This window comes from Podarcis erhardii, assembly GCF_964252035.2.
Source record: "Podarcis erhardii genome assembly, chromosome: 13".
In the NCBI taxonomy this organism is placed as follows: Eukaryota; Metazoa; Chordata; class Lepidosauria; order Squamata; family Lacertidae; genus Podarcis; species Podarcis erhardii.
In genome coordinates, this window is record NC_138502.1 from 29270041 (window position 1) to 29294418 (window position 24378).

A 24378-nucleotide genomic window follows, 5' to 3' on the forward strand; every position below is an offset into this window, starting at 1 on the left:
CCTTTTGTGATTTGATTTGTGTTCTCCTTCACACTTTCCCTTATTTACCCCACACAATAGATTCATCTTATCCGAATTCATGTATCAACCTATTTGTATATACCCACCGATCAATGAATACCGAGAAGAAGGAGAAATATGTTTGAGAAAAGGCAACGCTTTTTAAATGCAGGTTGCAAACTCTTCAGACACTGAACACATTGTATTAGATTAGTATTAAAGAATGTGTTCAAAGAGGTATGCCTGCTCATTGATAGGATATCAAGATCTGGATCGATGATGGAGGGAGTCCCCGCCGCATGGAGGGTGCCCTTGCACCACTCACCTCTGTTGATGTACACAGTTGGATCAAATTTTAGCATCAAAAAGGAGGTGTGCATGAGGGTAGCTAGGGCTCTCCACCCTCCCATATCTTGATTCCCTACAATCCGTCACTTGGATTTCTTCTTCTATCAGAACCCTGGCACCTCCTTCCCAAAGCCCAAGAAGCTTCTGCCTGGCTAAGGGATGGAGGCGCGATGCCCACATGCATGATGCCAGGACATCAAGATGCCATGCGCCCCCTCCCCAATCTCCCTCACAAGCTGGCGCTTCTGGCCCTACGGAAAATTTCAGCGCACGCCACTGCTGCCAACCGCTCTACCTAATTTATATCTTGGCTTTCCTCTGAAGAATCTTAGGGTGGAATGCACAGTTCCACCGCAACTGGAGGTCTCAGAGCTGTGAATTTATTTCCCGCACATTTTCAGCCAGGCAGACTCAAGAGGAATGCCTCTTAGCGTGCACAGAGTATCTTCCCAGTAGCAGAAAACCATCTAGACTGAGGATGCTCACAGTCAAAGGATGCAGCTTCCCAGAAAGCTCCAGAGTTTCTAAACTAGAGTCATCTGTCCAGTAAAGATGTGACGAAATGCTTCCCTCCCCTCTTTGGCTGGGAAAGGAACCTGCCTTGTTGTTTCTCATTTGTTTTCCACCCTAAAGGACCTCTTTCTTTTTGCTTTGGTAGCTGCCGCGTGCCCTTGGGTGCCAGGCGTGATGGATGGCCGCTGCTTTCCCCTGCCATTTGTCATGCCCAAACCTGTAGTGCCAGTGGCTTCTTGGGCTCCTTGTCCATTAATATCCCAGAGAGTGTCTGGGTGATGCACTGTTTGCTTGCCGCTTGCTACACGCCTGCCAAGATTGATACAGCAAAGAAAGCGGCAAGCAGATGGGAAGATGCACAAGCAAGCCAACCCATAATCAAACTGTCCGTCACATGGCAGAGTGGTGGTGCTGGTGGGAACTATTAGCAAGATGTTCAGCCCTGGGGGTCCCAAGTTAAATCAGTGGTGCTGTTACATAATTTTAGACTCTGGACCTAATGGTGCCACTGGATTTTCCAGTCTTAAATTATTTCACAGGAGCATCCCTCCCACCTTATTAGATGATTGTGTGTTTTATTCCACTAACTTCATAATCAGGTGTGCCAACCTTGCTGTGTTTAGGGGCCTTCCTGCTCATTCTGCTGAGTCCTGCTGAGTCCCAGTCCTGCTCTGGTGGCACCACTGAGTTCAATTAATCATGGAAGCGCTCCATAACATCAGTGGAGGGAAAATAAAAGGGTGCAGCTCTTGAACTTTTTTTAGAACAGGAGTGATGGCATTATCTTCCGGAGCTCCAGGGGAAGTGGTTTGACGATGGAATAATTTGATCATGAAGCTTTCCACTTTTACTATTATTTATGACAGATTGGCACAGAGAATGAGGGAAACAGCCAAGCAGAGGCCAGGCACTTCTTTCCTTTCCTTTGATGGAATCCCTACTTCAGCCACGGAGTTTTAATGATAACCCTTCTTTACAAAACTGTTTGTGTTTCTAATTAAAAGCTAAATGTCATGTTTCAGCTGCCTTAAAATCTTTTGCTCAATATCAGTGTGTTTTACAAGGTGAGTTGTGCTGTCAGAAGCAAGCACCACTGAGTACATTGCAGCGTACTCCCAGAAAACTCTACAATTACATCCAACTATTCTCCCAGGGTATGAACATTTCATTGTTTGTTTGTTTTGTAACAGAAGAAAATCCTTAATAAAAACGAATTAAAAACAAAGCAAAACTATACTCCCAGGAATCTATATAATTACCTTCATGCTGATCCTAATGAACTGGGTATTGTGCTATGTATTGCTGCTCATGTGTCTGTTTGTAATTATTATTATTTTCTTATATATTAATTTATGTACCACTAATATGCCAGATTGGCTTCTAAGGTGTTTGCAACTATGAAATCAATACATAACTAAAATACCCAATAACAAGTCCATTGGGGCACTAAAACATCCTTAATTTAAATATATGGTAAAGCAAAACATTATAATTAAAACGGCTTTTTAAAAAGTTAAAATAATTTTTGCTGTTCATTTCTATACCATATTTATTAATCTGTATACCCATAATGATATATAGGATCAACACAGCAGTCTATATTGAGTGGAAGAATGCAGCTGCCTGTATTTTTTTATTCTCTTTATGGCATGGCTATAGGTTCCAGGAGGGAAGGGGGTATGGGGTCTGTAATCTTATTTCTAGGTTGCTTTCTATAAAAACATCTCTAAGTGAGTAGAGCAAACCGAAGCATATCATAACAACACTGAAAGCATACAAAAATAAAATACAGCATCTTAAAATACAAAAGGGCAGTCTCCACCTTTAACAATCCAGGAAAGCCTGAGCAAAAAAGCATATCTTCAAGAGACTTTGAAGCTGGGAGGGATGGAAGTCGCACAAGGGAATGTTTGAGCAGTATTCCCTATTGTTTTAGTCTTCAAGCATTATGTCAACAATTACACTATTTCCCGCCTTCTTTTTGGCATTTCCCTTCCATTGAAATGCATTTGAATCAATTGTGTGATTCATTATGTAATTAATTTCGTTAGTTTTGACCATAGTGGATAGGTTTTAGCAGGAGCCGGAGAGAAGCCGAACAGCAGCAGAAGGGAAACAGCGCTGATTGTGACAAACACAGGACAGCACAGAAACTGCTGCCTCCATACATCTCTAGACACAGGTGACCCAATAGCACATCCCAACTATGACTTCCTGGACTTCAGAATTTAGCATGACACCACTTCATTGCATTCTACTGGGGCTCTTCAGCAGCTCCTGTTTATATCGGTGGAGGCTGTGTAGCTGAAGTCTTTGTGGCTTATGCTTTGCATGAGTCCAGCATAATATCCCTAACTCTGGGTTGTGATATCAGGTAATGAAAGGTGTATTTACTGGAAGTGTCAGTGGAGGGTTTTTAAAATCAATCAATCAATCAAGGGGCATGGGTGGCACTGTGGTCTAAACCACAGAGCCTCTTGGGCTTGCCAATCAGAAGGTAGGTGGTTTGAATCCCCGCAACGGAGTGAGCTCCCGTTGCTCTGTCTCAGCTCCTGCCAACCTAGCAGTTCGAAAGTGAAATATACTCAGAGTCAAGAGTGGATTTCATGCTCTTTATTCAGCTCATAGTGATGAGGAGGAATGGAAGTTCCCCCAGAATGTCTGCTTTATATATATTATTTACACAATGGGCCCCACGTGATTGGCTAATTCCGGGATTCTCCTGTAGGCCAATCAAGTCGCGGATTCACTTCCACCTGGCGCTGGATTGGGTGGCTCCTGTAGACCATCAGACTGCTGCATTCTGAATCCTATTGTTCTAGGACCAATCACTGATGCATTTTGGATCCTATTCAACTCACTACATAACAGAAAGCATGCCAAAAGTGCAAGTAGATAAATCGGTACCGCTGTGGGGGGAAGGTAAACGGCATTTCTGTGCACTCTGGCTTCCATCATGGTGTCCCGTTGTGCCAGAAACGGTTTAGTCACATGACCCGGAAAGCTGTCTGTGGACAAACGCCGGCTCCCTCAGCCTGAAAGCGAGATGAGCGTTGCAACCCCATAGTCGCCTTTGACTGGACCTAACTGTCAAGGGGTCCTTTACCTTTTACCATAAGTAAGTAAGTAAGTAAGTAAGTAAGTAAGTAAGTAAGTAAATGTTTAATTCTCAGGCTCTATCTGTTAATTGATCCCATTTGCAAACTGTGATTGACATTAATCAGTACGCCTTTGGAGAGAGCCCAGAAGAAAGGGGACAGTCTTAAGTGTGAGGTGACTTGGTATTTTATAAGCAAAAGCTAGGACTCACTATGGGGGGGGGAGTGGGGGCATGCAATGAAATGTTGCGATGTGGAATGCTCCTGTTCAAGGGTCCATCCTAACATGTCCTGTTCCAGGATACTCCATTACATTCCTCCTGCCTGCTGTTTTTCCATCCCCCTCCCTTGCTGCCAGCACTCTGCGGCCAGTGAGGCATACTTAGTTCCCACTGGGCTGTTTTTATCCCCACACGCAAACACTTTCGGAAGGATTCTAAAAATTTTTTTGTACTTCTGCAAATCTTGGGGTTCTTCCAAGCCCACTGGCTGCCAACCTCTTTCTTGTGTATGGATAGTGCCATTCTGACTACATAAGGATCCACACTCAGAGAACTGCATTTCTTTGATATTATTTCCTCTTTCATTGCGCTTGGGAAATTTTGAATATGGAGTCATTCTCCTGTGGTCTTAAATTGCCAAACAGTGTAACTGACAGGCAAGGATGGAAGAAACGCTTCAGTTTCAGTTCCCCATGTTTTTCATCATTCCACTCTTAAATTCAGTTTTCCACATCTCTGCAGTGTGTTATGATTTATTTATTTTTAAACAATCCTCCTGAAAACTTGTCCGTATTTTACTGTGTGTTTCTTCCAATATGCAGCCTTTTTAATGCGACTTTAACATTTTTGCAAGCAGTTTCACCTAATACAATGCGCTTTGCATGTAATTTTCACTGCCATGTGCATCTTTTCCCCCTTCCCGCCGGAGTGGTACCTATTTATCTACTTGCACTTTGAACTGCTAGGTTGGCAGGAGCAGGGACCAAGCAACAGGAGCTCACCCCGTCGTGGGGATTCAAACCGCCGACCTTCTGATCGGCAAGTCCTAGACTCTGTGGTTTAACCCACAGCGCCACCCGCGTCCCTGCAAATAAGGTAGTTTCTCATTAAAATCAAACAACAACAGTTCTCTCGTCCAGCCCTACCGACAAGCTATATGGGTGTGCCGCTGGAAATCAATTAAACTGCTGAGGCTGCAAACAATGTCATGCTTAGCTGAGAGCAAGCCCCAGCAAACTCAGTGGGGCTTGCTTCGGAGTAAACATACATAGGCTTGCTCTGCAAAAGCTGTTGTGGTTCCCAAGTATCCAGTGGTCCAATTAGTTAATTTTTATCACTCTGGACTTTGTGGACTTAAGTTTTTTGGCGGCAGGGTGTGTGTGTCTTTAGATGGTAAATGTGCATTGTTTCACTTATTTCAAAATACAGTGGTACCTTGGGTCTCAAAATGCCTTGGTACTCAAACAACTTGGATCCCAAACACTGCAAACCCAGAAGTAAGTGTTCCAGTTTGCAAACTTTTTTCAGAAGCTGAATGTGCTCCATTTTGAGTGTTACGCTTCTGATTTGAGTGCCACACTTTCACTTTGAGCGCCACACTTCCGTTTTGAGTGTTATGCTGAGGTCAGTCTATTTTTGCTATTTATTTTGCGCTTTTGTTTTTGCGGCTCTTTTTGTTTTTGTTTTTGTGACTGTGTGGAACCCAGTTCAGCTATTGATGGATTGTGTGACTGCAATACATTGTTTAGTGCTTTCATTTTATGGATCAATGCTCTTGTTAGATAGTAAAATTCATGTTAAATTGCTGTATTAGGGGATGTTTTTAAAAGTCTGGAACAGATTAATCCATTTTGCATTACTTTCTGTGGGAAAATGCACCTTGGTTTTGGAACGCTTTGGTTTTGGAACGGACTTCCGGAACGGATTAAGTTTGAGGACCAAGGTACCACTGTATGCTAAGCCAACTCTACTGTCCAGCTGTCCAGCTGACCTAAAGTTCTGCCCTAATGGCACGACTACTAAGTCTCACTGTGCTTTAATGGGGCTTATCCCCAAATAAGGGTGCCAAAGTTTGCAGCCTAAGTTATACTTGAGGCAGGTGGTGCCTGGCTGGACACACAGAGAATCCTTTGCCTACCACAGAAGGTGGTGGTGTGGATATATAAATGAAATTAGAATTCAGAAACACTTTTTACAAAGAAAAGTGCTAGAGAAATGGCTATGAATAAGTTTTTTTAAAATACATCAGGGCCCAGAGCTGTGGTTAATGGTTACTTTTATTCCTTATCGTCTAGCTTTCTTCCAGTGGGATCAGAATCCAATTTTGACAGAGGCAGGTGCTCAAAAGCTTTCAAAAGGCACAGGTTCTTTTTCTCCCTGCCACAATGGCCAGTAACGAAATAAACGCAGCAGGGACTTAACTTAAAAACCACAGAGCCGGTTCCAAGTAAAATATAAATGATACACCCATACAATCTGCTTAATGGAACTCTAAGTACAATGAAGTTAAAATGATTTCATGCAAGCTTTATTTCATCCTTTAGCCACAAAGCGTTTTACCTCTGTCCTTTTTTCCCTTTTATGGTGTGAAATACAGAAAAGTCGTGGGCATCTGTGACGAGCTGGGCAGGATGTGTATGACAGGCCACAAGAAACATGACATTACTCATGTTTGTTTGTTTTTAAAGTGTGCTTTCAACAGGTCACATTTGCTCTGAAGGAAAAGCACACCTATCTGGAGCATGCTCCTTGTCTCTGAACCTGTTCCAACTTCCCACCCAAAATTGCACACAAACTCCTCCCGGCAGCCATTTGTCATTGGAGGGTGATGATTGCAGTAAAAGTTCAGGGCTAAGAGTTGTAAGAAGAAGAAGAAGAAGAAGAAGAAGAAGAAGAAGAAGAGGAGGAGTTTGGATTTGATATCCTGCCTTTCACTCCCCTTAAGGAGTCTCAAAGCGGCTAACATTCTCCTTTCCCTTCCTCCCCCACAACAAACACTCTGTAAGGTGAGTGGGGCTGAGAGACTTCAGAGAAGTGTGACTAGCCCAAGGTCACCCAGCAGCTGCATGTGGAGGAGCGGGGAAGCGAACCTGGTTCACCAGATTACGAGACTACCGCTCTTAACCACTACACCACACTGGCTCTCAATGTGGGAGTTCATGTCATGGGGTTCTGCCCCATGAGAACTGCCCCAACAGTTCTCAATTTTCCAATTCAGTTGTGTGCTGAAAAAGGCCCATAAGAGTCTTTTTCCTTTCGTCCCACCTCTTTCCCTAGGAAAACCTGCGGTTTACTGCAGAATCGGAACATATGTCAACTCTGAGTCACGATTCGCAGCTTGGAAGTTTAGACAGCCAATCAGGTTGGGAGTGGGAGTGGCCCAGGCTTTCAGAAATGTATATAAGGAGTCGCTTTGCACCTGTTGTCCAGTTCTGTTAGTTCAATAAAGGTTTTTGCTGTTATCACTGTGTCTTGCCTCGTGGGAACCCACCTACACTTCATTAAGAGTCTAGGTAAAGCCAAAAGTACGTTTTCTGCTGCTCCCTGTCATTTACATCTTGTAATTGCTATGGATTTCTCTCATGCAAGGTGTGGAGGGATGTCCTCTGCTCTTGGGCACAGGGAAGCCTGTCAGATGACAAGGACAATCAAAATTGATTAAGTGGGCAATTAGTTGCGGAAGGAAGCCCTGTAACGAATCTGTCTCCAGCCACCAAGACGGCATATTGTTGTTTTTTTAAAAAATATATTTATTTAATTTTACAAAAGAACGACAGAATTTCAAAACCACAGAGCCAATCACAAACATACATCAGAATACAAAAAACAAATTAAAAATAAAAACTCCAATTTTTAAATTCATGTTTACATAGCAATCTTTCTTGACTTCCTTCCGCCTCCCTTTTCTGTGTTCCTCTTTGTCCAATCAGATACAGCAAATCCTTACCCTCTTTCAAAACTCATTTCTAATTATTAAAATCACTTCTATTATGTCTCCGATCTTTCCTCCTTATGTTTGAACACCTTTAACATATTGTTTACTTTTGACATAATATAACTTTAATCTTTCACCCTTTTTCTATTACATTTTTGCATACTTTTTAACACTGTATCACCAATGCCATATTATTTTTATATCCAACATCATTTTAGCATTCATAAACCTTGCAGTATTTCTGCGAATAAGTCTTAAACTTCTTCCAGTCCTCTTCCACCACTTCTTCTCCCAGGTCTCGGATTCCGCCAGTCATTTCTGCCAATTCCATATACGGTAGTCCATTACTTGCATCTGCCATTCTTCCAAGGTGGGCAAATCTTGTGTCTTCCAGTACTTTGCGATGAGTATTCTTGCTGCTGTTGTCGCATACATAAAAAACGTTTTATCTTTCTTTAGCACCAATTGGCCGACTATGCCCAAGAGAAAGGCCTCTGGTTTCTTAAGGAAGGTATATTTAAATACCTTTTTCAGTTCATTATATATCATCTCCCAGAAAGCCTTAATCTTCAGGCACGTCCACCAAAGGTGAAAGAATGTACCTTCAGTTTCTTTACATTTCCAACATTTGTTATCAGGCAAATGGTAAATTTTAGCAAGCTTGACTGGGGTCATGTACCACCTATAGATCATTTTCATAATATTCTCTCTTAAGGCATTACATGCCGTAAATTTCATACCGGTGGTCCACAACATTTCCCAGTCAGCAAACATAATGTTATGACCTATGTCCTGCGCCCATTTAATCATAGCTGATTTAACTGTTTCATCCTGAGTATTCCATTTCAACAGCAAGTTATACATTCTTGAAAGAATCTTAGTTTTAGGTTCTAACAGTTCTGTTTCCAATTTCGATTTCTCCACTTGGAAGCCCAATTTTTTATCCAAATTATAGGCCTCTCTTATTTGATAATAATGAAGCCAATCTCGCACTTTATCTTTTAGTTTCTCGAAACTCTGCAATTTCAATGTATCTCCTTCTTGTTCTAGTATCTCCCAATATTTCGGCCACTTGGCCTCCATATTGAGTCTTTTCAGAGCCTTAGCTTCCAAAGGTGACAACCACCTTGGGGTCTTGCTTTCCAGTAGGTCTTTGTATCTTGTCCAGACATTAAACACCGCTTTCCTGACAATATGATTTTTGAATGCTCTATGAGCTTTAACCTTGTCGTACCATAGATATGCATGCCACCCAAAAGCATTATTAAAACCTTCCAAATCCAAAATGTCAGTGTTCTCAAGAAGTAGCCAATCTTTCAACCAGCAGAATGCTGCTGATTCATAGTAAAGCTTAATGTCTGGCAGGGCAAACCCTCCTCTTTCCTTTACATCAGTTAGTATTTTAAATTTTATTCTGGGCTTTTTGCCAAGACGGCATATTGCTTGCAGCATGCTCTTTTAAGTAGGAGCAGCTGATGGAAAGAGAGCTTTCCCCCTAGTGCTGACTTGGTTAAAGCAGGCATCAGTAGCTTCCTGCACCCTCAGGTTGGTGTAGAAGCAGGATTCTTTTAGAGTGTTGCATATATGATTCTTGAGAGTGTTGCAAGTGCTTCAGAAGGACCCAGGTATTGAATGCTAAGTGTGTGTCCTGGCCACTGAGCCTCAGAAGCTACGTAGCTACATAGAAATTTTCCAAAGAAGCAATTTTGTAGCATGATAATTAAGAAGCAAGCCTGCTATCACACGATAATTGTTCTCTTCCAAACAAATGTGTTTTGGACTGGAAACCAGTTAATTTTGAAAGTTTCCTAAAATCAAAGAGCACGGCAGTAGAACAGATGAAGTATGCATGGGATCTGAAATGAATAATGATTAGATTTTCAACATCCCATAATCCAGCTGTGTATTTGAATATATTCTGGGAGTTGTGTTGCTGTGTCATGAAAAGTGGCTTTCCATATTTATTGTGTGTGTGTGTGTGTGTGTGTGTGTGTGGCTTGCTGCCTAACGAAGGACTATGTGCATTGGGCTGCTCCAAATATCTTGAGTGTGCCTCACATCTACCTATTATGGTGAGAACTGAAGCTAGTTATTTTACTTAGGTTGTGCACAAAGAGATCGGAATCCCAGCAGCAGCTGATCTGGCTGGTGCAAAGCATATTAGACTGCGGTTGGTCATGGGCTATAGAATCATAGAGTTGTAGAGTTGGAAGCAATCCCAACAGTCATCTATTCCACCCCCTTGCAATGCAGGTTATGTTTATCTATAGGCAGAGTGGCCATAGCTCAGAAGCAGAGCTCGTGTTGCATGCAGAAATTCTAAATCTCAGCCCCTAGCATTTCCCACTTAAAAATGGATCTCAAGAGGCAGGACTGGGAGCACCCACGAAAAGTAGACAGTACTGAGACAGCTGAACTCATCTGGTATTAGACAGTTTCAAGTATTCACTGTGCTTGCATGCTTGCACCCGTCTCTCTGTAATATTTGCTCAAGTGGTGTGTTATATCCATACAGTCATCCATACAGGGATCTGTGCATTCTGACTCGGGTGAACGGAGTGGTAAATCTGATGCCAAAAGAAAAGATCACCTTCTGCCAGTTGGCTCCTTATGCGTACGCCATTTTGACGGTTAGAAGAAGGAAGGCTCAGAAATAGCTGTGCCAGCCTTATGTTACCAATTTTGGGCACAGATAATGAATCAAGAGCATGAATGGAAACTGGATAAACCGCTTCTGAATTTGATCCTGCCTACGTACAGGCTGTACTTGAACAACACACAGTCGCATATCTCTTATAAGTGAATCCATCAAATCATTATCAAACTGTGTCCTCTTTTTGCCCCTGTTGCAGTGACCTAGCTGGTCTTCCAAAGAAATACATCAAGGGTTTTCCAAGGCTCTGTAATATTATGAAGAGGTCACCTGGGAGGTACCAAAAGGTTAATTTCAACACTTTGATCAAATACCAAATTCCATACAGGGCAGTTTGACCAATTAGTCTTATCCACAGAACTGCAAAAAAAGAAAAAGAAAAAGGCAGAAGCGAGGGTGTCTCTGTTTAGGTCAAGACCATCTAGTTGTGCGTAAGTTATACCTTGAGGATAAAGCACAGGGTTAATAGGCAGGTATGGTCTTTTCACCCTATACAGAGCTTTTTCTTATGAATATAATGCAATAGTCATTAGGTGGCTACTCTCCAAATATTTCTCAACATCGTTCCTTTGCTTAAGAGCAGGATTGCACTGCTGGGGGAGAAGATGAGTAGTGTACCCCTGTGCTGTTTCCCCAATTTAAATGTGTCCCTAAAGCTGCTATTTCCATAAAGGAGGAAGGGGAAAGGCAAGGTGTACTGAGGTGTATCCAAAAAAATAATCATCAGAATGTGTGACCTGTGAAGATAGGACACACATAGAAGCCAATGAACAGAAGCTCTGGCCAGCCTCCTGCTTGAGACCAAGTGTTCCATCCATACAGTCATCCATACAAGGATCTGTGCGAAAGAGCCACTGCCCAGTGGTGCAAAGGGGAGGTTTGTGGGAAGAATCTTAGGTCCTGTCAATCAATGGGTCCAGGGAACCGCCAGCAGGCAATAAGGCAACAATGTTGGACAGAAGGTGGAAGTCAGGTGTTTAGGATGGCAGGAAGGGCATCGAGACCTTGGACAGAATACAGTGAAGGCAAGAGCCAGGAAACAGATTATTTATGTCAGTGCTACAGAATGGGACACAAGCTATCTGAGGCCAACGTGTGCATAGGGTGCAAGGAAGGCTCTCCCAATTTAAACACTAGTATCTGAAATTATTATACACTAGTATCTGAAATTACATAGCTTCTGCTTAGAGATGAAAAATTATGATGAACCAAACCAAAATTGTCGTATGACAATTAACCCTGGAGGGTTAATTCTCATCTGTGGATATCTTGGCAGAAGGAAGCTCTGCAGACACTTCTTTTCCTGTGCTGGTCCAGGGAGATGGTCTTAGGGTTCTTGGTACCTTAGTACTACTCCAATGCACGGACTCCTGAGTCCAGGTCATTTTGAGTTATGCATGGCTCAGTCTCTGTCCAGGGTGAACATTAAGTGGCCCAGGCCCACCCAAGTCAGCATCAAATCATGTTCAACATGTAAGTCTTGTTGATGCAGCTTAAGGAAATAATATCAAGTTGCTGAACTCTGTACTTCAAATCCTGTTTTCTAAACTCAACAGCATCACACACAAACACACAATTTGAATTAGTGGGATTTATATCATGCATCTTTGCAAACAATCTGTCTGTTAGAACACTTCCCGAAATTAATTTAATCTCAGAGGTCTTCACCTCCCTCTCCTTGCTGCCATCAGGCACAGGGTTTTAGGGAACTATTCTTCCAATTCCTTATCTCTATATTATGCCTCTTATGAGGATAAGAAAAATCGTGGTGGCAAAACAAAACAAAACAAAACAAAACAAAACAAAACAAAACAAAACAAAACAAAACAAATGTGGTGGTCCAAATAGAGATAATTACAGAGAGTTTTGAATCTCTCCACCTCCAAAGCAGGTGAATGGCTCCATGTGGGATGAAGTTCAGAGATGCAATGTTCTTGGCGATGGATTTTATAATTTTATTTAATTTTATTTTTTTGCTGTTTTGGAGAACTGCCTGTTCTAGGGCACACCAGAGGAGAGGCTGCTGTTTTCAGCATGGTCTTAAGTAATTTGAAGGAGCTAATTCCAGAAGCATTCAGAAATGACTCACTTAATAACAGAGACCACGGGCTAATTAGGTTCAGCATTCCAGAGGGAGGGAAGGAACCACGAAATGACATTTATTAAACAGTAGGACCCGGGTGCTTTCTGCAAATGTGACAAGCTGCATGCTGCTACCCAACCCCTCCCGGTGTCAAACCAAACAAGGGGGGAAACATGCGAGGCACAGAAGTTGCGTGGGAAAGCCATCGGAATTCATAGAATCCTGGAAAAGACCAAAGGTCATGTAGGCCACATTAAACTACCCTCCTCCCTGCTCCAGGCTGCGCCAGCCAGGCTGTGCTGTTCCGCAAGCAGAGAGCAATTGCCCTTCAGAAATGGTGCTGGCAGCAGAGCAAATTGCTCCCAAGATGATTCAAGCAAGGGAGTCAAACCCCACAACAGTCAAGTGGCAAACAAACCAAGATTGCCAGTCAATGGATGGAACTTTTCTTCCTAACCCCCAGTATGGCAGTCATCCTCAGCAAGAACAAAACGAAACCTCATCCGCTGAGGGTTGCTTCAAATCCTTCAAACCTTTCTCTGCAGGAGACACTTTCATCTAGGAATTACAGACCCTCCAAGCGTGCGTATTTTCCAGGGACAGTCCCGGGCTTACAGAAGCCAGCCCGGTTTCTGATTTGATCCCGGAATATCCTGCTTTTCCTTAGAACATCCCTACTTTCATCAGAGAAATAGGTAGGGCTGGCATACGTCTGGACAGAAATTGCTGAAATGTCCGGGGAAATCTGACAACTTTGCCAAAAAAAGCTTGACAACTTTTCTGTCTGGATTTTCAGTCTTTGAAATATGGCAACCCTAGTATGTGACCCCTGAGCCAAGGAGATAAGTAACTGTACAACCTTTAGAAGACATCTGAAGGCAGCCCTGTATAGGGCAGTTTTTAATGTTTAATGTTTTAGTATTTTTTATATATGTTGGAAGCTGCCCAGAGTATGGAATGGGACGTCCCTATTTTCACTGGAGAAATGTTGGAGGGTATGTGGTGATGGTTGTTTCAAATTCTTCTCATTAGATAATTTCTGCATCCATGCAATTGTCTCAGTTACGCTTCTTTGGCAGTACAATTCTACCCTACTGGGCCTCTGGATGGGCTTGTAAAAATAAATAAATTACGATGTCATTGTGACTATTTTGCTAATTCCTCTTTGCTTTCTTCCCTGTAGGTCCCCAGTGCTATGCCTTGGTGGATCTGATAGGGACATGTTGGCCTCGCAGTGCAGCAGGGCAGATGGTGGCCCGCCCCTGTCCCGAGTATTTCTTCGGAGTGCGATACAACACTTCAAGTAAGCCGGAAGAGGGGGGGCTGCAAGGAGGGCACCTTGAGATAGACAGATCAGCCTATTTTCATTCGTGGGCTGGAGATTCGACACGTTGCCTTCAGTTCCTTTAAGCAAAAGTTTGCAAAAAGTACTCAGTGGGCTCACATTTTTCCTGCAATTTCTACACACAGATCCATTTGTCCCACCACTTTCCCCGGGAAAATCTGTGGTTTACTGTTGAATCAGAACAAATGTCAATCAGGTTTACTGCAGATTGATGTTTGTTCCGATTCAGCAGTAACAGAGGGTTTTCCCGGGGAAAGAGGCAGGACAAAAGAAAAACCTTGTGGACCTGCGCCTGCAAATGATGGGACAAAGGGGAGTGTGGATGAGCCCAATGTTGTCTCTTAACAGAGATGAAGAAAGGGAAGAACCCCAGTGATGATAGTGTCAGAAGCTCAAATTTTGCAGTTAAATGGGGTGATGGTTATGAATCAGAACGACATGTTACCCTTCCAGGATAAGATGTTAATGTCTCTGATGCCCATGGTCTTGGGAGATTTTATCTACCAGTGCTAAAAAGGATATTTTGTCATCTTGGCTATTCCTCATGGAGATTTTTTTTTTAGTAAGAAGCCTTTTTGTGAGGCTGACCAAGTCGAGATTTGCAGAGTTTTGTCCTGGGGAGAATTTTCAAGGCAGGGAAAGATGCCTGCATTTGTTCCACACTACAGTACATTTATCTAAGCAGATAAATAGGTACCGCTCCGGTGGGAAGGTAAAAGGTGTTTCTGTGCGCTGCTCTGGTTCGCCAGAAGCGGCTTAGTCATGCTGGCCACATGACCTGGAAGCTGTACGCCGGCTCCCTCGGCCAGTAAAACGAGATGAGCGCTGCAACCCCAGAGTCGGTCACGACTGGACCTAATGGTCAGGGGTCCCTTTACCTTTTACAGTACTGACATAAATGCTATGTACACATTAGTGGCTTAAAACACAAAAAAATGCAGGGATGTCTTCGCCCAACGTGCATTACGTGATTTGTTTTCCCACGCTTGCAAACACACGCCCTACACAAATCCTATTCAATAAAGCTGTTATCGGCACATGCACAATGGCTGCCTCAAATTGTACACACCTCAGCATAACTGCAAAATGAACACAGCAGATGTTTATGAATTGGATAGAATCTAGCTTGAGGGAAAGCACATCAAACAGCAGTATTTCTCAAAGAACTACACGATAGATGTGGGTTGTGACTAACATCATGGGCCCTTCAAATACTAGCAGTGAGAGTGCACAGGAGCCAGAGTAAACCAGAATATGTACACAACCGAAGTCCTCCTTTCTGTTAGCGCCAAACACATAGCCTTGCAGCCGTTTCTAAAAAGAAAGAACCATACCTTGTGGGGAGTGGGAATGGCCAGGAACAGAGAAATGGGGGTGAGGAGTGTCATGCCTAAGTCCAAAGCAACTCTAGGGGAGTGTAACCGCTTCAGTTGCACTGTGTGCAGAGCTTCTAGGGCACTGCAACAGGTACTGCAACTATGATATCCAATGGAAAGCAAGAGGTGGGGGCGATGGATTTTGGCACACTGCACAGGGCGCCACTGAAATTTGAGGTGCCAAGGTCCACCACTGCTTAACCCTTTCCACACCTACTCCCCCCACTGCTCCTGCCGCTCACCGTGGCAGCAGGGTTCAAAATGCATGTTTGAATTGGGGGTACCCCTGGCGTGTGTGGTGTGTGTGTGTCTCGGGCGGGGAAACAGCAAGTACAGAAAGGAGCTCCCTTCTTCCACTCCTCCTGCCCCGTACTTCTGTGTTCTAAATTTCCACCTTAAAAAATAAAAAAGAGGTCACTGCACTAGTATTAACATGTAACGTGCAAATTGAATCACGGGGATCTTCTATACTGCCTCCTCAGTGGTTGGATTATGCTGACCTCTTTGCAGACGTTTCTGCTTGATTTCCAGCTTGTCAGGAAGAGCCATGGTCCTGTCACAACCCTGAACATCATGCTGGGGAAGAAAGCAGGCCATCTTCCCGCTCTCTTTGGATGGTGTCCTATTTTTCCAGTTCAGTTCTTTTGCACTTTGTTGTGTTAAGCACTGCTAGGAATGGGGGGGGGGCAGGGAGCAGGAATAAAAACTGGGAGGGGCAAGGGGCCTTGGCAAGCCTCATGTTGTCCACTGCCACCATCTTGGCCACCAGCATCACATACCCTCCAACATGTTGCGTCCCAAAACCGGGGCATGCGTCTTCCTGTCTGTGCTCCCTTTGCAAGTCACGTGACCCGGGTGAGATCGCAGCCCCTCCAAAAGTGCTTTTCCGGTACGAGATCTCGACACAAAATCATGTGATATCATGGCACCCAAAATGGCTGCCATGCTCTTGTGGGGGGGGGCTGAGAAATGGGATGTCCCTATTTTTCCAGGGCACTTGTGGGGTATGGTATCAGGGGTTCAAGTTGGTTGGGCCTAGTGGCAGGAATGCTGCCTGCCACACGCTACCTTTGAGTCCAAGCCAAGCCCTTGCCAACACTGTAGGAGCTAAATGGGAGAGAGAGCAGAATGCCTCACCACCCTGCTTATTTGAAGTCTATCCACATTTCACTTGGCTTGCTCTGCCGAAGCAGCTATGGCTTATCACCCTTCCAATCTGACCTGACAGCTTTGATTTGAAATGAGTGGGAATAGCCTCATAGTTTCTGAGGGGATGAGCGGCCAGCAATGAAGCTGTCATGTGAGCAAAAACGATCCTGTCACACAGTTTCAACAAAGGTTTAGCTTTCCCCTTTCCCTCCTTTCTCCTGTCAAGAGGGAAAAGCAATGCATGTGTGTGTGCCCCCCCCCCCATCTCGTTCTCCAGGGGCTAAAGCTTATTAAGACCTTGACTTGCCACAGCCATTCCCATCTTTGCTAAGGTTATCTGCAAGACTCCTGAGGAAAATAAAATGGGCCAAGAAGCTCTGAGGAATTCACCAAAGCTGGGAGAAAAGCTCAACCCCAGGAGCGCAGGCCCAGCAAAGATACAAGAATCACCTCAGAAATCTGTCTCAGGTTGTCTCTCTAAGATTCCCTGTCTAAGATTGTGAGCTTAGACAAGGGTTGAAAGCTGAGGGTAGGAGAAATGGCAAGGTGGTGTGAAGATAGACTGCTGGAGACTGTGGAAGGTATGATATATATGGGACATGCAAGTGTCGTGGCAAGATCAAATGCAGAAGAAACTTCCTGTCCTTCTTGCACCACAGTATAAAGGTGTGCAGTTTTTTCACCCTTCCTCCTCACCTTGCCCTCACTTGGGACATTCTGAGTACTTAGGTCGTGTAAAATGCAGTAATTTCTAATGTGGCTATTTTAGTAAAGTGGTTTTTTCCAGGGGGAAGGCCATCAATAGAGTTCCTTGCCACCCCTTTGCAGCCAGCACAAGTTCATCCCAAAGTATGAACGCAAGGTCAAGGGTGAAGCCAGCAGGCACAAATCCAATTTTCTCCATCTTATCCATGGTTATGTCACAGGCCAATTGTGTAAGAACTTTGCCCGATTTGAAAACACCCTCTGATTATGTGTAATCCAATTCCGCTGCTGCTCAGACCACCTTTGTCCTAAAGAATACTAGATTGGGCCAAATTACATGTTCTGTATCAACTGTGTTTTTCAAATTGCGTTCTGAAGGGAGCAAGCAGCTCTTTCAGCAGACAATGACTCCAGAAGCATCAAAGACTGACTTGGCTGCGAAAACTCATCAAACATCAGAGGCTGGGCTTTCACATTATCTCAAGAACAATACTTTCCACTGAGTGCACTGCAGCTGAGTGGCTCGAGTTATGAGACACTCAGGGATACATGTGTGTGTAAGCCATAAGTCTTCAGCCTGAATTTGTAACATCTTGTTTTATTGTTTGGGGGGTGGGGAATGATTAAGAAGGAGCTTACCATATTTTTTGCTCCATAGGACGCACCCGACCATAGGATGCGCCTTGTTTTAGAGGGGGAGAACAAGAAAAAAAATTCTCCCCATCTCTGCTCAGCTCGCCCCTTCAGCGAAGTGGCAGGAGAAACGGAGCCCCTTCCATTTCTCCTCCCACTTTGCTGAAGGGGCGCTGCACAGCTCTCCCTCTCTGCTGAAGCCAGGAGAGTCTTGCTATCCCGGCTTCAGCAAAAGGAACCCAAGCCTTCGGAGCACAGTGCGAGTTCCCGCTGCGCTCCAAACGCTTCAGGGATAGCCGCCTGAAGCCTTTGGAGCACAGTGGGAACTTGCGCTGCGCTCCAGAGGCTTCAAGCGGCTATCCCTGAAGCCTGGAGAGCGAGAGGGGTCGGTGCGCACTGACCCTTCTCGCTCTCCAGGCTTCAGCGAAAGCAACGCGAAACCTCCGGAGTGTGGAGGCAGCGCTCCCTCTGCACTTCGGAGGTTTCGCATTGCTATTGCTGAAGCCAAGGAGCCTGCATTCGCTCCATAGGACGCACACACATTTCCCCTTAATTTTTGGAGGGGAAAAAGTGCGTCCTATAGAGCGAATAATATGGTAATTTGCAAATGGGTCAGTGAGATAATCACAAATGCGTCATTGTCAGCAATTTTATTTCCTTATTGGGTTTTTCATGGAATGGGTAGATCAGGATTATAGGGCGAGGGATACGGGCTGGAATTTTGAGGCCAACATTGTTGTGTGGACAGTAGCAATTTTTTTAAAAAAATCATAGACTTGTAGAGTCATCTAGCCCATCCACTTGCAATGCAGGAACCACAGCTAAAGAAATAGAATCAAACCTGCATGCATGTGAAGCACTGACCCCGCTGTAAACACCCACCTGGAAACACTTAAATACCACAGTTTGACACAGGTAGAGAGTGTCATTCGAAAGCTTAACTTCTATAACAGGGTGGGGAATCTGTGGCTCTCCAGATGTTGCTGGACCCCAACTCTACAAGTAGCCAGCAAGGCCAATGGCCAGGGATGATGGAAGTTGTAATCTGATAACATCTGGAAGGCCAAAGGTTCCCCACCCTTGTTCTATAGACCAGTGTTTCCCAACCTTGTGCCTCCAGCTGTTTTTGAACTACAACTCCCATCATCCCTGACTAGCAAGACCAGTGGTAAGGGATGATGGGAATTGTAGTCCAAAAACAGCTGGAGGCACAAGGTTGGGAAACACTGCTATAGACTAACAAGATAATCCTCAGCAATGAGGAACCTGTAGCCCTGAACTACATCTCCCAGCATCCTTCACCATTGGCATCACTGGTTGGAGCTGATGACATATGGAGTCCAGCAACTCTGTAGAGCAGAAGACTCTTAATCTCAGGGTTGGGCAAAATATTGCTGAATTGCAGGAAGTTGGACCAGATGACCCTCATGGTCCTTTCCAATTCTACGATTCTATGATTCTATGACTATGTTCCCCACCACCTGCTACGCATGTTTAAAAGGTAAAGGGACCCCTGACCATTAGGTCCAGCCGTGACAGACTCGCTTTATTGGCCGAGGGAGCCGGCGTACAGCTTCTGGGTCACGTGGTCAGCATGACTAAGTTGCTTCTGGCAAACCAGAGCAGCTCACGGAAACACCGTTTACCTTCCCGCCAGAGCAGTACCTATTTATCTACTTGCACTTTGACGTGCTTTTGAACTACTAGGTTGGCAGAAGCTGGGACCGAGCAATGGGAGCTCACCCCATCGCGGGGATTCGAACCGCCGACTTTCTGATCGGCAAGTCCTAGGCTCTGTGGTTTAACCCCCAGCGCCACCCATGTCCCTGTGCTATGCATGTTTATTCAGAGGCAAATCCCACATTGTTCAGTAGGGCTTCCTTAGTGTTCACAGAACTTCAGGCTGGTTCAAATAAGAAAGCCAGGGATTGTTTTGCTTGTTCTGTCAGCATATCTTGTTCTAGCCCTCTTATTGGATAGAGAGAGGCAACTGAGGCCTCAGGCAACTGATTCCGAGTGTCATGAAATGGCAGAAAATTATTATTTGATTGATTTATTATCATTGTACTTTGATAGTCAGCAACAAGGAGAGATTCCTGTGGGACTGTATGCCTCAGGTACGAAAATAACTTGGCTAACCTTGAGTGCTTGAGTACATGCTGATGATTAAGCAGTATACAAAGGCCTTAAATATTATAATAATACCTAATTAAGGGGGTTGGGCAGAGGCGCCATTTGCTGTTGACCTCAGGCAGCCAAATGTCCTGGAGGGCTGGCCACCGCTGCGACTTCAACGAGTCTCTCACATAGCTTGTGTCACACTCCCAAGACCTCTCTGAATCTCTTTGTCTACATTTTTCTTTTCCAGACAATGTGTACAGAGAATGCTTTGCAAACGGGAGCTGGGCAATCCGTGTGAATTACTCCCAGTGTCAGGAGATCCTCACCGAGGAGGTATGAACTGCCATACATTTCAAGTAGGGCTATATTTCATTATAAAGCGGCCATACCGTGCCTCACTACCACCTGAGTAACACAGTCCCTGGGATTCTCTATATAAAGGGCAGGATTAACTTTCACAACTTCCCTCAAAGAAATTGCCCTACTCAAATATTAGTCCTACTCGGACTCATTGAAATCAAGGAGCATGGCTAACTTGGGTCCTTTAATTTCAGTGGCTCTACTCTGAGCAGGGTTACCACTGGATGCAATCCTCTGAGAGTATAACTTTACCTGTGTTCTTATCTTGTGAAGTGCCCTGAGGTCTTAGAATGAAGGGTAGTATATAAACCGAATAAATAAATAAAATTCACCCTGGCTTTTGCTTCCAGGGATCCACCTCCTTTTTTTTGTTGTTCTTGTTTAATCGAGTCTAGACTGTTCCATTTTTGTTCGGAACTGTTTTATTTGTCTTCATAATTTTATGACTATATTGTTGTAACCTGCCCTGGGACCTCATGATGAAGAGCAAGTAAGAGATCTTATAAATAGAATAAAGTTGAAGCAGAGATTACACCTGCTGGCTTTGTTTTAGCTCTAAAGCTGAATGACCCAAAAGTTGGGGTACTGATTCTGGTTTTATTGATGCCTTTTAATCTCCATGGATATATCAAGTGAGTATGCAAAGGAGACTTTCCCAATGAACTAAGCTCTACAGATCAGATCTGTCATCTTCTCTCTCTGTTGCTCTTAATAGTACCCAGAATGTACCACTTTGCCACGCCTCATAGTGGGGTCATTTCAGGCTTGTGGTCACCTTCTAAACCTTCTGATTTGGGTCCCTACTCTCAAGCCTGGCCCATGGATTCTGCCATGGGGCAGAGTGTCACTGCAGCTGCGTAGCAACAGCCAGTGGCTGGTGCATATATTTCCTGACTATGCAGCTTGTACGCACGCATGTGTGTTTAGTGGAGGGGCACGAGAAGGAGGTGTACAAGGAGTTTTCATGCTGTAGCCATTATCTGGAAAATCCCAGAAGGCTGTCACTTAATTAGAATTTAGAAAAGGTTCCTGGAAACATGATATATCCGCAGCGGCAATTACATTTGACTGTCCCTGGGGGCTTGGGTTGAAGTCGCAGGAGAGGGGGGCTGGATAATTAAATTAGCCAACTGTCTTGCTGTGAAGCTTGCATCCATTCTGTGAATTAGCAATTAATGTGGGGGGGGGGTGGAGAGAGAAATAGCTGTGCCCCCCCCCTTTGTGAGAGGACAGTAGCATCTTAAACATCAGAAGGCTGCAAATTGTTTTTCCCCACATTGTACTCGGTTCCACATCTCTGAGGATCCCTCCTTCTACAACAGGATGGTCCAAGGCACAGCCCAGGGGCCACATGTGGCCTTTGAGGCCTGCTTTGGTGGCCCTCAGCAACATTTGACACCCCTGCCCAGTAGTGCTGGGCTTTGGTAAGTGAGTGCTGGGCTTTGGGAAACAGGCATGAGGCTCTGATAGGGTCATAGGGTCCTCCTGCCTCCTTCCCAAATCCTAGTTAGCACTTTCCAAGCTTTGGGAAGTAGATGAGATGGTCTAGGACCCTGACAGAGTCTTGCACCTCCATCCCAAAGCCCAGCATCCTCACTTAGCCAGCTTTCGAAAGGTGGCACAAAGTCTGGAGGAGGGCACCCAGTTTTGACCTTGCTTCCCCTTCCCCTGGTGCGACAAGGCACTGTGTGGCCCGCAGGTTCCATGTCAAAGTACTCTGTCCACTTGGCTGGAAAAGGCTGCCCTGTTCTACAAGCACTTTCATGTGACAAGACATAATGCTGTTAAAGGCTGAATGAATGTGACAGACCAGACCAGCTGACCAGTCAGCTTCTGGGCTGCTTCCTTTTCCTATATCTCGCCTATCAAGTCGAAATGCTACTCTTAGAAAAACATTTCTGACCCTGCAAGTGTCCCTATGTTCCAGGGACGTCCCTGAATTAGAGAAGCCATCCCAGTTTCTGATTTGATGTTCCACTTTTCCTTAGGATGTCCCTATTTTCATTGGAGAAATGTTGGAGGGTATAGAATTATCCAACCCCCAGGCCGTCTGAAGGCAATCCTCTTTAGGGAAGGGTTTTTTTTTTTTTAAGTTTAATGCTTTATTATGTTTTTATGTATGTTGGAAGCTGCCCAGAATGGCTGGGGCAACCCAGTAAGATGTGTGGGGTATAAATAGTAAAATAATCATTATGGAATGTGACGTCCCTCTTTTCATTGTTGGAGGGTATGGCCGGTGAGGTGTAGTGGTTAAGAGTGGTAGACTTGTAATCTGGTGAACCGGGTTCACTTCCCCACTCCTCCACATACAGCTGCTGAGTGACCTTGGGCCAGTCACACTTCTCTGAAGTCTCTCAGCCCCACTCACCTCACAGAGTGTTTGTTGTGGGGGAAGGAAGGGAAAGGAGAATGTTAGCCGCTTTGAGACTCCTTCAGGTAGTGATAAAGTGAGATATCAAATCCAAACTCTTCTTGTTGTTGTCCTCTTCCATCGATCATTGTGCACAGTTCTTCTCAGACCCTCTGATGCTCAGTATCCCTGGAGCTTGCCATTACTTAGAAAACCTATGGGAAGATGGTTCAGGAGTGGCAAAAGGAAGCATCTTATTCCCACGCATGTAAAGAACAGGAAGAATGGTTGTAGCTCAGTGGTAGAGCACATGTTTTTTATGCAGAAGGTTCCAGATTTCAGTTCTTGGTGTCTCTAAGAGGGCTGGGAAGATGTCTCCCTCCGAAACTATAGAGAGCTGCTGTCAGCCAGTATAGACATCGCTGAGCTATGTGGACCAATGGTTGGGCTCAGTATAAAGCAACTTCTTGAACTGACTACCACTTATGCTGCTCCTTATAAAAGATTGTTAGCTAAACCCAGAAGAGGAGGAGGAGGAGGAGATCATTTCACAGATGATCTAAAGGTCAGCATGACGATAAAGGAGCTAAAGGGACCTGTGGCTCTCATGATGTTGCTAAGAGTCCGTTTCCCACCAATTGCAACCAGTGTTGCCCATGCTTAGGACTGATGGGAGTTGTAGTCCAGCAATGCCTAGATTGTGCCAGATCTACCCATCTCTGGTTTGAGGAAAGGGAAAGCATTGGATTCAGGGTAATGGCTAAGCAGATTCTCGTTGTTTAATGAAGGCTGCTTCCACCACTGACTAGTGAAAGAAAGTAAGACTATTGTGAGATGACTGGCAGAATCCGTGATCTGGGAGAAGAGAAGATGGAGGAAGACTGGGAGAAATTCAAGATGTATCTACAAAAACATTGTAATTTGGTTGAATGTTAAGAAGGATGCTAGATTATAAAAAATTGGCCACCACTAAACTAGATTTAAATTTGATGATAAGTGAGACTAAAGAAAATATAAAAAATTTTTGGAAGAAGTGCTAGATTATATTTGAATGAGTGGACATGAGATTGTAAACAAGTTGATAATTTGTTTGGAAAAAAATTTTAACGATGTAAATGGGAGCGGGAGACGTGAGGGAGTCCAAAGAAGTAATGAAATTGTTGTGATAGAAGTAAGATCGTTTATTATTTGTGCATTTATATTTAAAAACTTTAATAAATATTTATAAAAAATAAAAAAATAAAAAGAAAGTAAGACTATTGTGGCATTATCTTTGAAAAGGTCTGAAGGAATTGGACTGCAAATGATAGTTACTATACTATTGTGGCCCAATACTGAACCTTTTCCTGCCTTTCCCCCTGCAGAAGAGAAGCAAGTTGCACTACCATGTTGCTGTCATCATCAACTACCTTGGGCACTGCATTTCCCTGGCAGCACTGATAGCTGCTTTCATCCTCTTCATGCGCCTGAGGTGAGTCAGGCCAAAGGGCCCATGAGATCATTTGAAGCAGCCCTCGCCTGCCTGCCGCTGGCCAGATGTTTACACACTACACGGCCATGCTAGCTGGGGCTGATGGGAGTTGAAGTCCCAAAAGCATTTGGAGGGTGTGACAGGCTGGGGAGAGCTGATCTAAAAATTAAAGAGAGGTAGGGACAAGGCAGTAACATGCGAGGGGAGGGGTTCTGCCTTGAGAGTGGGGCAGTTCAT

At 44.4% G+C, this 24378-nt stretch overlaps 1 protein-coding gene across 6 annotated transcripts in view; it reads left to right on the forward strand.

The window, feature by feature from the left end:
- The window catches only part of LOC309328111 (corticotropin-releasing factor receptor 1), an 86386-nt gene that overhangs the window by 45969 nt on the left and 16039 nt on the right, over positions 1–24378 (forward strand). For 2 of the 6 annotated variants that reach the window (XM_081838063.1, XM_081838060.1), the window contains exons 3-5: positions 13815–13934; positions 20208–20293; positions 24035–24141. In XM_081838063.1, coding sequence (XP_081694189.1) covers positions 13880–13934; positions 20208–20293; positions 24035–24141 — 248 coding nt within the window. In that variant the 5' untranslated portion in view covers positions 13815–13879. The other 4 variants (XM_081838065.1, XM_081838064.1, XM_081838061.1 and 1 more) reach the window with 4 other exon arrangements.